The 14175-nt window shown below is 44.5% G+C and overlaps 1 protein-coding gene across 1 annotated transcript in view; it reads right to left on the bottom strand.

Annotated features, from left to right (window-relative positions):
• The window catches only part of PNPLA7 (patatin like phospholipase domain containing 7), a gene marked incomplete in the record, with an annotated part of 4152928 nt that overhangs the window by 469840 nt on the left and 3668913 nt on the right, over nucleotides 1-14175 (bottom strand). Inside the window, 1 exon segment of the mRNA XM_044064320.1 lies at nucleotides 2373-2525. Coding sequence (XP_043920255.1) covers nucleotides 2373-2525 — 153 coding nt within the window.

The following is a 14175-nucleotide window of genomic DNA, read 5'->3' as shown; positions in this document are numbered from 1 at the left end:
TCAGATCTCTCATTCCATGTACCCACAGTAACCACTAGTATAGCTCTTTCACAATATTCTGGACTGAAACTTGCGTAGTATTTCTACAATACAGTACCTGCATGTGAAGGGGCACAGGGTTGGTAAGGTTAAGTGCCCAGGTAGTTTAGGGAGAACAAGAAGAGGTGTTGGTGGATATGTACAATGTAGCAGTCCCATGAATGCCAAGAGAGAGAATTAAAGAAGTAGGGAGTGATACCAATAGAGGAATTCATTCTGCAGGGAGAAGACTGACAGACCCATGATCCAGGCCAGACTGGCAGTGCAACATGACTAAAATCACCGTCCAAGAGGAGCTGAACTATCTGATGTGGAGAAGTACCATTATATATGTGGTCTTAACTAAGGCAGAATAGGTCAGAGATGCCTGGTAAAGAACCCATCACAGCCAAAAGCAATCATGCCATTGTGTTGTTTACAGTGTGTGTGTGTGTGTGTGTGTGTGTGTGTGGGGGGGGTCTATGCTAAAGGAGGATAAAGTATAGCAAGCAGATGTGGTGTGGTCCCTACCAGGGTTATCAATAATCCAGCCAATATGCTGGTGGAGTCCCTGACAATGTAAACAGATCACTGATCAATGCAAAGTACCTAGTGACTGGAAAACACCAAGAGAGGCACTCTTGTACAAGAGTACAGCAGGAAAAATATATGGAATAACACATGTAATAATATAACACCAGTGGCAGGGAAAATGTCAGAGTGAACTATGAGAAGAAAAGCTGGTTGTATTCCACGATGAGCACAAATCTCCAGGACACCACCACCCACCAAGGGTCAAGCCCAGTAGGAGATATTAGTTATACCTGATCTAGTACTATTGTGGGGTTACAGGAGAATTTATTTATTTAATTTTGTTAATATGGATAGTGTACTAATCCAGAAAATGCTTCATGCTCAGCTCAGGAGTAAATAGTGCATAAACAGCATAGTACTTTCCAACAACTGAAGATAAAGCAGAACTATACAAACAAGTGAAGATATTGCTAAGGTACAGAAACATGAGTTAAGCAATACAAACAAAAAAAAACAATAACATGTAATTAAAAATTAGTGAGGAAAATGATGTTACATTCATGACTGGTATACATTTATAGAGAAAAGGCTGAACCAATGGGCATGTCTGGAGAGAAACTGACAGGAAAATACCTTGAGATCTTGTTTACTTGGCCTTCACCAAAGCCAACAACTCAATCCCACACAGGTGGATGCTAGGAAAACTAGGGGCTTGGGGTGAGACTGACACTATGGAGGGTGGCCTAATGTTTAAGGTGTTTGCCTTACAAACACAAGGTGCAGGGTTTGAATCCCATGGCTCGCAAGGGCAGTTAGCTTAGTACTAATCTATGAACCTATGAATTAGCACACTGCTAAAGGGCTTAAGACAAAGGATTAATAAAAAAATAATAAAGACAAAGGATTAATGAGTGGGACATTATTATGAATTAAACTGACCTCCCCCCGAACCTAAAAGGGAGGGCTGCAGCAACAAAAAAAATTGAGGTGTATCCTCAGACAGATGGGCTCCAGACTCAAGGTTCCTATTATGCTGTGCCCTTGTCAAGACACACCTTGGTTAATGCAAGCAATTCTGGGGGCCATTCAAGGAGACAGACATCAGGAATCCAACGGAAAGCTATCAAAAGGGTGTGGGAGATGAAGGTGAGAAGGTGGGACAGGAGACTAAAGGAATGAATTTCCTGCAGATAGAATAATATGACATGTATGTAAAAGATCATGTCGGTGAGATAAGAAGGCATCACCTTAAAGAGGAAGGACAGGAAGGGAGGGAGCGCAGGCAGCAGACTGTAGGGGTAGCTAATTCACTGGTCTGCAAAAGTACTTGTTCAGAGAGAGAGAGAGAGCGAGACAGCTGTGAACCCATGGAATGAACTACCAGAAATGGACTGTGCAGAGAATCCGCAGAGGCATACCAGAGGGGATGGGAAAGATGAAGAGATGGAAAGGAGGGCTGGAGGGAAGGCAGAATGTTAAATGCACTTAAATGGCACAACAGAAGAAGTAAATATCTCTGGCCACCAAACAAACATTTTTTATATATATATATATATATATATATATATATATATATATATATAAAACATTATTTTTCAGTATGGCCACATGCTAAAAAACATCTGAAAAGATTAGAATGAACCTCTATTTAACATTACTTTCAAAGAACAAATAACATCCTAACAATTCAGCATAAAGTCTGTACTATACTGAACAGCTATATACTGAATGGACCAGAGTCGCAAATCAGGGATATGAGATATATGTCAGACTCATAGCAGAGTGCACCTGTAAAGTAAGCATACGGAGAAATTACTCACCACAATCTCATCAAATTTGCCAAATTCCAATGTACCATACTGGTCAATGGGAGGCCTGATGTATTCAGAGTACTCACTGTTCCTCACCACTTCTAGCTGTCGCACACAGCAAACATACGCCAACCGGCTCTGAATTTCAGCCATGTTCAAAACCTGAAACAAGACACCACAAAAACACAGCTTAAAGACTGTGGCAAACTAGTTGGGTAACACCACAGAACAACATACTGAGATAACCTTTCGGATTCTACCGTTGGACATCAAAGTGTTCTGACAGTCATCCTCTCCTACAGTTGTCTTCTCACATCAACTATACTGTTCACAATTCAAAGTGAAAAACACACTTTTCATGGCTAAACCATTTAAGAAAACACCAAACACATATTTAAAAACACTGCAGAAACCTATGAATGTAACCTTTTTGCACTGCAACAGTCTTCCTTAGTTCCCCTTCCACACAGGATGTTGATGTATGAACTAAAGCAAAATGAGTTAAGAGAGTGTACCGTTCAAATCACTAGGCAAATTTATTTATTTTATTATTTATTTAACATTTGTTTATTGGGAAAATGTGACTGGGACAGAAACCATTTTTCAGTGGAAGCTAGGGGAGAAACATCCCAGACACATGTCTTTGGACTGTGGGAAGAAACCAGAGCACCCAGAGGAAACCCACGTGAGCGTAGGGACGACGTGCAGACTCTGCACAGAAGGCAACCCGAGAATTGAACCAGAGAACCTCTTGCTGTGAGGGGAAAGTGCTAACCACTGCATCACCCAAATAAAAGCTAAGTACTTACTATTACTCCACAGCTGTATGAGTGTGGGTCCCATCCTTTGCAGTTCACAGGACAAAGGCCAAAAGCATTACCCCCACCCCCAGCAAAACAAACTTCTCAGACTGCTAGCACCTGACCTATCCTAGAATGCACCACATTACTCATCTTCTCCAGATCAGATGTTAGCCATGCTAAAGAAAATATGCACACAAGACCTTCTTAGACAAAATGAGGAAGAGTGGGGTCATTTCTGAGGAAGGGCCCAGTCTGACTGATCTAGTGATATGAAAAATAAATAGTTATGTACTTACCATAACTTGGTATCTCTGTTATCCTAGGTCATCATTCATCACAAAAGGGTCTAGGATCCAACCTCAGCTCTGAGCCAGCAACATAACACAGACAGATCCAAGGCTCTAGCTCCTCCCTCTCCCATAATGCCCTGCTGCCCTGTATTCCCCAAACTGAGTTTGCTGTTTTTTGTAATTCTAAAAAGTATTCCTACAACAATTCTGGAAGAAAAGGATCAACTTCCTCCAATACCCATAGGGTTGGAGGATGGTGGGAGAGAAAAATGTGATGAATGATGCCCTAGGATAACACAGATACCAAGTTATGGTAAGTACAAAACTATTTATTTGATGTTATCCCTGTCATTATTCATCACGACAGGGTCAGAGTCCCCAGCTGCCATATTTCCTGGGAGGCCTCAAGGAAGGACGTTCCGGAGCACAGTGGAGCCAAAGGAAGCCCTACTCCTAGAAGCAAAGTCTATCTACTAATGCAAAATGAAAGTGTGAGGACTAGACCAAGTGGCAGCAGCACAAATGTCATCAATAGAAACCCTGGTTAGAAAAGCTGAAGAAGCAGCCACAAATCTAGTAGAATGAGCTTTGATTTTCCATGAATCTCAAGGTGCCTATAGTCAGACCGTGGAGATGCAACTAAAAATCCAATTAGAAATAGTGATTTTGTGGACTGGGAGTCCGCGTCTATTAGGGGAAAAAGCCAAAAAAAGTTGTTTTGACTTACGTAACTCTTTGGTCCTGTGCAGGTGGAACCGTAACTGACAGTGAACATCCAAGGTATGACGAATGTATTCCCCCTTGTTTGAGTAATTAGGAAAGAACACTGGAAGTTGAATATATTGGTAGGGGTTTTCCCTGACAGAAACCCTATCTTTGTGAAAAAACATATAAGGAGGGGTAATGGTAAGAGCTTGCAGTTCCGAAACCCTCCTGACTGAAGTAATGTCCACCAGGAAGGACATCTTCCAAGACAGGAACTTGAGATCACAAGAACTAGCAGGCTCAAAGAGACTAGTAGTTAGAGACTGCAAAACTAAAAAAGATCCCAAGGAGGTATGGGGTCCTTTATCAGTGGTCTAATTAGAAAAAGCTCCTTCATGAATGCTTTTCAAAGCCTAGAAGAAAAAGGTAGATACGCTGTTCTCATGGAAATCAGAACTCGCCCCCAGCTGGAACTTACAGTAGAAAAACTTGCTCCTGCTTGGAAAAGTGAAGACAGAAACAAGAGAATGCCTGAAACAGAAGCGGAAAAAGGATCCAGATTCCTGTCCATGGCCCAAATGAAGAACCTTTTCCACTTGCTGTGGTAAACCTTTGTAGTGGATGGTTTCTGGGAGACCAGAATGATAAGTTTAATATGGGATGGAAGCCTGGGCAGCTTTAGAATCACTGGAATTGGAAAACCATGTGGTTAACTGGAGGATCTGAAGATTTGGGAGAGGAAGCCCCAATGGATAGGAAATCAGATCCAGTATCCAGAGCAGACATTTCAGATGAGACCTGATGAAGGGGAAGCACAGCTGACAAGGCCAGAAAGGAGCAATGAGGATCAGAGATGACCTCAGGCATTGTCCTTTTTGTAGAACCTTGGGAATTAATGGGACGTGAGGATAGGCGTAAAGGAGACCGAAGGCCAATTGTGGACTAGACTGTCCCTCAGTGTCTCCCCCTGAGGGGTAATCAGAGCGAAGTACTTGCAGCACTTGTGGTTGACTGGGGAGGCAAAGAGACTACAGCAAGGTAGACTCCAACAGTCAAAAATCTGCTTCACCACAGAAGGATTGAGAGACTACTCATGAGGGCTCAAGATCAGTCTGCTGAGCCTGTCGGCCAACACGCTGGTACTTCCGGGTATATGAATTGCAAGAAGAAAGAGCCTGCAAGACATCGCCCATTCCCACACTCTCATGGCCTCCCTGCACAACTGGTAAGATTGTGTTCCCCCTTGCTTGTTGATATACCAGACCACATCTGAAGTGCAACTGGTCCTCAAGGGAGGCAGTCTTGAAAGCCTTGCAATGATAGCAGAACCACTCTGATCTCTAGGACATTTATGTGCAACCTGATCTCTGCAGGGGACCATCCACCTTGGCCGTCTTTCCCTGAAATGACTCTCCCCAACAGGGAAGCATCTGTGGTCACCGTTGCCATGGGCGGGGGTAGTGAGAAGAGCATGCCGAGGGAAAGATCTTGGGAGTGAAGCCACCAAAGAAGATGTTGTTTGCACACTGGTGTCAGTTTTATAGTCACAGACATGGGACGGAGGAATGCTGACCATTGAAATGTCAAGGTCCATTGCAACACCCACATGTGGTACCTTGCCAGAGGAACAAGATGAATGGCAGAGGCCATGGACCCCAGGGCCCAAAGAATCAAGTGTACTAAAGGATGGGATAAATTCAATAGTTGAATGACCTGATCCTGGATCAACTGAACCCTGCGGATGGATAAACCCGCAATCTCTGAAGTCGAATCCAACAGGACCCCTATGAATTCCAACTGTTGAGAGGGCACCAGATTAGATTTTGAATGACTGACAGTGATCCCCAGTCAATGGAACAGGGGAAGAATACAGCCTATAGCTTGTAGCGGTCGATGCCTCAATGGGGGCCATGGGGAGCCAATTGCAGGTGAGCTGTTACCACTGCCATGCATTTGGTAAACACCCATACGGCAGTGGTGAGACCAAAGGGTAGGGCACTGAACTGGTAATGACTGGCCCCTAGCCGGAAGTGCAGATGTCTCTTGGACTGCCTGTCTGTCTTGATATGGTAGTAGGCATCCTGGAGATCTACCAAACACATCAAGTCGCCTTTGCGTAGGAGTGGCAGAACTGACTGAGTAGTAACCATCTGGATCTTTGACTTCTTTACTGACAGATTGAGCTCTCTGAGGTCCAGAATCGGATGTAGGTCCCCTGTCTTCTTTTGCACTAAAAAGTGAGAATAAGTATTAGATCCTCTTTTTCCTGCTGGGACCTCTTGGATGGCTCTTTTTAGAACCTACTGAACTTCTTTGAAGGCCAACTCCCTCTGACTGGGTGGAATGTCAGGGAGGAAACTTCTTATGGGAGGGGGCTCCGAAAAGGGAATGAATAGCCCCTGGATATGATGTTTAACACCCACTGATCAGAGGTTATATCTGTTCAGGCTAGTGTGTGTAGAGAAAGATGACCCCCGATTGCCTCCAGGGCAGAGCAGTCAGGCAATGCTTCAGGAGCGTTGTGGGAGCTGCTCAGAGAAAGACTCCTGGGAGTCCTGATTTTCTGGACACCCCCCCCCCCCCACCTCAGGGGCTGCGACAACCATTCAACCCTCTTCCCCTGCCTCTGGAAGAGGAATCATCAGGAGCATCTTGAAAGGAGGACTGCATCTTGTGAAAACATATCTTCCTGGTTCCCAGTTGGGTCTTAGAGAAAGATCTCTGGGGGGGCAGAAAGCTTGATTCCAACTGCAGACAGTCTTCCCTTCCTGCTCACTGCAGGTCAAAGTATCCTTTACTGAAGGTCCAAACAAGGTAGAACTGTCAAAGAGGCATTAGTAAAGGAAGCCTTGAATGACTCCGCAAACCCACATAAGCATAACCAGGCATTACACCTCACAGTGATGCCGGTACCTGCTGCCCAAAAGGTAGCTTCCGCAGTGTTGAAAATTAACCTCATTGAGGAGTTCGTCAGGAAGTCAGAGTGGATAGCTTGGGAGACACAGTTTTAAAGTCCTCTGCTGGCAATAACTCTGTAAGGAAAGTGGTTAAGTTCTTGCACTAAATCCCTTTGGAGGTGGGTAAAATGTGCCAAATATTTAACCGCCATCAGGCCAAAAGTCGCTGAGGTGTACACACACTTCCCAAAGTGGTCTAGTGCCTGAGACTCCCTGTTTGTAGGATGGACCATGGAGCTCTGCAGGGCATCGACTGGGACACCCTTGCTCCAGAAAACCCTGTCTGTAGGGAAACTAAGAAATCTGTCTGTACACTTGGGGACTGGCTCCACCATGTCAGGTTCCTTCCATGGCCTGCTGGCAACTAAATCCACCAACTCGTCAGCAAAGGGAGATACCCAGGAGGTAGACGGGCACATTCCAAAGACCTTCAGAAACATAGACTCCTCTGAAGACAGGGGGGGTTGGGGAGACCATCCACCCTTTTGTTTTAAAATTTTAAGGATGTCCCCAAAGGAAAAATCATCCGGCGGAGATCTGGGGGACCAGTCTCCTTCCTCGAGGTCCGTGTCTCAGTGAGGGACTCCAAGTGGGAGTCCCAAGGGGCTCCTCTTGGGCTTTCTCTTAAAATGTACCTTCTCGGCGGGGGGCTCCAAGGAGGACTAGGAAGAGACAGGGACTCTCAGAGGGGAGGAATCACCCTGAAGCTTCAAACAGGAGGGCTGACTCTGGACAGAATGAGAGGCCTCACCAGCTGTCAGAGAGAGGTAGGGAAGAACCGGCAGCAGTAGCCAAGGAAACTCCAGACCTGGAAAAGGTCCCTTCTACCATCCTGAAGGCAGAGGGGTTGGTAGCAGGTCCATTCCCCACTTTTTAAGGAAAGGTCCCCAGAAGAGGAGGAAAGAGACCAGAAACAGCACCACGACCCCCAGATGATACAGGCCCAGAACTGAAGGTGAAGCACCAAGGGGAAGGGACTTGTCTGAAAAGATGGCACCAAATTCCGCCCCCCCCCCCAAGCAGAGCCGGTGTCAACCCCACCAGAATGGGACTCACCCTGCTCTGAGGGAAGAGGAGCAGAGTAAGCCAGGGACCCAAATGGAGGCAAGGAGGGGATGCTCTTCCTCATTGGAACCTGGCCGCAGGCATCCCTGTCCCTAGGTTCTGAAGCCATTGGGGTCAGAAGAGGAGAGTCAGAGTTTGGGATGGGTGAGGACCCCTGGCCGGATGGGCCAGAGAAGCAAAGAGCCACAACTCTATTTTGGCCTTGAGGAAGCTCCTCATCATTCTGTCCACATCTGAAGGTAAGAGGCTCCTTGAAGACCTGAAAGAGGCAGAAGAGTGGGTGGGCATAATGGGAGATCTTCCCGACCTGCTATGACATTCCGGGATGCACCTCTGATGTCTTGGAGCGGATTGTAAAACTTGTTTGGAGGTAGAAGGAGTGACTACCTCATCATTAACAATGATCGGATCTGAAGATCCTGCCTGACCTGAAGGTCTGGCTGATGCAGCAGCTGGATCCAACAAACTGGTTGGATCAGAAGCTGGTCTGATCTTTGTCAGATCTGGGAGCCTGTGATCTGAAGAGGCCTTGGATCCAAGGGACAGCTCTGCAGCTCTTGATGCCGAAGTATCTGGCTGGGATCGGATCCGGGGTCCCAGAATCCGACAGCCATGGTTTCATGGTGGAAACAGGTTGAACAGAAGGGGACATCGTCTTCAGATCGGAAGAAGAAGCCTTCCCTGGGGGAGACAAAAGGCCCCCCATCAGTTAACCCCTTAAGCAAAAGTTTGTTGTGGTGATCTGCCAAGGCCCCGGGGTTAAATGCGGCAGAAATAATGCATTCAATCTCCAGATGCAGAGCGCCCAAACAATACAAGCACTCCTCGTGTGAGTCGGAATTAGGTATCTTCTGACCACATGAGGAGCAATTCTTAAAGCCAGTGTTTTTATCTGCCATACCTAACTCATGCACACAAATTAACCAAAGGGAAAAGGCAAACCTAACGGCTAAGATAAAAAGGGCGCCAAAAAGCTACAAACTCAAAAACTAACACTAAACTAAGCTAGGGGAGAGAGGTGAACAGCTAAAATTATTATGGCTGGCCAAGTTTGCAGATGACTGTAAGTTGGGCACTGTCATCAGCTCCCCTAGTGATGTGGACATCATCCAAGAGGGTCTCATCCAAACATATGACTAGTGCCAGAAACATGGCCTCAAACTGACTGCCAAAAAATGCATCATCATCCCCTTTGGGGAGAGTGACATCCCCACAAATTATCACATTAATAACAAAGTCCTAAGCATGCAATAAGTCGTGAGAGAGTTGGGCACCCAGGTTGACAGCAAACTGACTTTTGACCATTATATTGTCTCTGTTGTATGGAAAGCTTTCCACATGGCTCACCTCATTAGTAAGGGTATCTCATCCAGAGACAGAGTGGCCATAACATCCCTGTATTCCTCCCTTGTAAGACCCATTATTGAGTACAATGCCCTTTCAGCCAGTACCTCACAAACCACATGCAGCAGTTGGAGAGACCACAGAAGTTCCTCACCAGGAGAATCCAGGGTCTCAAACATCTACCTTACACAGATAGGCTAAAGGCCTTGTCCCTGTACTCAGTCTCCTACAGACTCTTCAGAGGTGACCTCTGTCTGGCATACAAAGCAATCTCAGACCCCACCTTGATGTGACTGCTGCATATCCACAAGTCAAGCTCCACTCAAGTAACCAGCACTAGCGACCTCAACCTGGTCTGTGACATCAACAGGGCTTGTTGGCAGGACAGATTTGTGTCCCAGAGACTCCCCCTTCTGTGAAATAGACTCCTGCTCCACATCAAGCAGAGTACCTCATTAACCCTTTTTAAGCACAACCTGGATAACTGGATGGGGAACAGAAAATATATCCCTGGGATTCCACCTATGTCCCTGCTAGAAAGGGGCATTGGGTGCTGACTTGTCGGAACATGGGCTAAAATCTTGGCTAGGCTTTAAGGGCCTCAGGGCCAATAGCCTAGTAATGTTCTATGACCTTATGATCCTATAAGCACCCACACAAGACAAACTAGTACTAAGCTAATAAGACTACACTAACCAATACTAAAAAATATTTGGAAAGAAAGCACTTATCTGCTACAGCCAATGGAACGCATCTGCACTGAACACACGGCAAATGGGATCTGGGGAATACTGGTCAGCAGGGCATTATGGGAAAGGGAGGAGCTACAGCCTCGGATCCATTTGTGTTATGCTGTAGGCTCAGATCTGAGGTCCGATCCTAGACCCTATCGTGATGAATGATGACAGGGATAACATCAGACACATACAGTAGGCTCGGATCTGAGGTGCGATCCCCGACCCTATCATGAAGAATGATGACAGGGATAACATCAGATACATGCAGTAGGCTCAGATCTGAGGTGCGATCCCTGACCCTATCATGATGAATGATGACAGGGATAACATCAGATACATGCAGTAGGCTCAGATCTGAGGTCTGATCCTAGACCCTATCATGATGAATGATGACAGGGATAACATCAGATACATACAGTATAGTTGTTAAAGTTGCATTTACTATAACAGTAGATTTTCAAATTCCTCATTGCTGCTGAAACCTTTTGGTTACATGGGTTGTATACTACCTAGGAAACAGCAACCAGACAGCTTCACAAAGTTCTGGCTCCTTCCCACTTTCTCTACTCCAACTAAGGACTGGACAGCCCAGAGGTGGGAAATCATTAGTCATAGTGAAGAAATCTCCAGTACTATCTTACCCACAGAGAGAGAGGAGCATAGTCATCCCAAACCTCTAAAAGATATAAGCATTAATCAAACATTATATCCCAACAAGCAACTGTATACACAAAAAATGGGATGGTATGTAGGTTGGTTTGGCTACTACGGTGGTGAAGAATTCAAACATCTACTGTTGCGGTAGGTGTAACTTACACAACTGTACTACATACATCATTCTCACTGCTGCTGTAGCCTTTTGGCTATATGGGTTGACTAACAAAGCCTATCTAACCTGGGGAGTGGGGGATGTGGAAAAGGATCTATGAACCCCTGGAGAACAGTCCTAGCAAATCCAATTCTGGACCTGAAAAAGGACTCCAGTGTTAATGCCTTGTAAAACTATGCAATGAGGACCAAGTTGCTGCCTATAGAATGCTTATAGAGTCCACCCGTTTCCAGTAGAACATTGTAGATGCCAAGGTTCTCATAGAATGTACCTTGATACCGCTTGGAACTTATTTACCACAGTGGGTCTAACAAAAGGCAATAGCAGAGGACAACCATCTAAAAATGATCGGGTTTGCATGGGTTGTCCCTTTTTTGCCGTGTCATACAAAACAAAGAGCTGATCAGCTTTTCTAAAGGACTTAGTACCCAAACTGCCTAGGCACATCCAGAGTATGTAGAATCCCTTCTCCCTGGTTCTGAGGATCTGGATAAAACATAGGGAGATTGATGGTTTAATTTAAAGTAAACACAGAAACAACTTTTATCATAAACAAGGGAATTGTTCTTAATGAGAATCTATCCCCTAAGGAACACCAGCTAAGGCTCACAAACCATAAGAGTTTGCAACTCAGTTACTCTTCTTGAGAATGTCAGAGCAATAAGTAGCATTGTCTTTAAGTGATGATCCTTAAATCTGTTTGATGAGCTGGCTCAAAAGGAGCCATAGTTAATTTTCCAGCACAAAGTTAAGATCCCAAGAAGGCACCACCTGTTTTCCAGGAGGCCTAAGATGTAAATCCCCCTTCAAAAACTGTTTACCAAAAACAGGGAAGTTAGGGAAGGATCCATGGGCAGACATGTTAAATGGCCATAAGATGCACCTTGACGGAGGAATAAGACAAGCCAGAGGAAAGCAACTCACACAAATATTTAAGAACCAGCTGTACATACTCCCTGATGGAAGCCTAGTTACTGGCTAGGCACTAACTAGAAAATCTTTTCTACTAACTTCTTAGTAACAGGTTTTCTTGTCTCCTTTAGTATATGCTGCACATCCTCATGAAAAAGATGCCTAAAAGGTATCAAAATGAATCATTCAGGCACTTAGCTGAAGTTGCTTGAGATTGGGGTGTATCAATCTCCCCAGTCTTATGTGATTAGGTCCAGTCTTTCAGAAAGCTTGTGGTAATTGCTATTGGCCAATTCCATAAGAAGGGAGAGAATTAATGCTGCCTGGTGCAAAAATCAGTCACCACAATGAATTTGTAGAGCCTTTCTGCATCTTTAGATTTACCTGGATATCAGTGGAAAGGGTGGACATACATACAAGAACATTCCCAAGGGAATGAAAATGCATCTGTTTTCCCAGCTTGCACACAAGGATCCTGACACACAATTTATTCAGTTGTTGGTTTTGAATGCAGGCAAACATCTATTTGGAGACGTTTTCCACAAATGGATCAATTTCTGGAAGACCTGTCATTTATTTCCCACTTATGAGGGTCTGTACTGGTTCTGCTACTATATGTTGTTGACAGAATGTAAGATATTAGAAGGGTTAAATAATACTGTAAAGGGACTTTCCAAGCCATCACAGCCAGCCTGCACACAGGGCACAACCTGGTGTCACTTGTTTGCTCATGTGCCACATCACTGTGGTGTTGGCCACAATCACCGGTAGAGGTCCAGGGGATGACAGAAAATAGAGAGATTTCAATTACACATCACAGTCAACATTTCTTTAACATCTATCTGCTTTGGTCTGAATGAAGAATTCCACAGGCCTTGCGCCTTTACCCCTACAGAACCTGCTCCCCGAGCAAAATCTGACTTATCTGCTGTTACAACTTGACTTGGGATTTGAGGAGAAAAGGGAGACACAGATTTTGTCTCCACCATTGTAGTTCCTTTTTGACAAAGCTCAAAACTGGCATCTGAAATTCCAGAGGATGAAGCTGTTGGGCCCACATTTTTCTTTTCTCTTCTTTTGTTACAAACTATTGACCTTTTCTCATGTGTAATTTGGTGAGAGCAATCAAAAGAATTATAAAAGCCATAAACCCTGATTGGTGAAGCTCAGGAAATTTTCCCAATAAAAATCCACCTTCTCCTGAGTAAGACAAGCCTTTGGCTGCGAGAACTCTACAAAGCAGCCCAAAAAACACAATTCTGTGTGATGGAGTCGGTGAGGATATTTTATATTTATTTAGAATCTTAGACTTGCATGAAGATACGAAACCCATGCTAAGAACTCAACATCTGAGAAAAGACTCTGAAAACATAAGTAAGTCATTTAAATAAGGAAATACAGGAATGCCATTCAGTCTGCAATGAGATATAACGGGAGGTAGACACTTCATAAACACCCTTTTAACTGCAGATAATGCAATGGACAATGCAGAGAATTGATAAGTGACACAGATACAGAGAATGTGAGAAATTTCCTGAAGCCTGCAGCTACAGGAATGTGGTGATAAGCATCATTTAGGCCTAGTGTTACCATGACTTCCTTTTCAAAGGAGGATTAACATGCAGCAGACTTTGAAGGGTCAGCATTTATTTATTTATTTATTTTACATTTGTTGACCGGGAAAGTCCGACTGGAGCGAGGTCCATTTACAGCGGAGTCCCGGGGAGAAAAGCTCCACTATTATACTATATGTACAGTGGGAATTTTACAATACAAGATATTATTTACATTACAAGATATACATGCAAGAAAAACATGATTAAAGTGGTTTGTTCCAACTAACAAAAGGACTTCATTGTAACAATACAATCATCAGAGACATCACATTTGTCAGTATAAATAGACAATATTTTTGCTATACAAGTTTAAGTGCGACTAGAGGAAGGTCCTGTATGGCAGTTTTGAGGAGTAGTTAGTACTGTAATATAGAGACAGTAAGCAGAATATAGAGGAAGGTAGGAAGTATTTGAGGAGAGCAGGAAAGCATTTATGTGATGCAAGGACTGAGCCAGGAATGCAAGAGGTGTGATTTGAGTGATTTTTTGAAGAGTGAGATAGAAGGTGCTGAAGAAATATTCTGGGGGAGGTTATTCCACATTTTTGCTATGGT

This window comes from Protopterus annectens, chromosome 2.part2 (genome assembly GCF_019279795.1).
Source record: "Protopterus annectens isolate FY-2018-M chromosome 2.part2, PAN1.0, whole genome shotgun sequence".
NCBI classification, from domain to species: Eukaryota; Metazoa; Chordata; order Ceratodontiformes; family Protopteridae; genus Protopterus; species Protopterus annectens.
The sequence above is the reverse complement of the archived record's forward strand: the minus strand, read 5'-3'. Positions and strand labels throughout refer to the sequence as shown.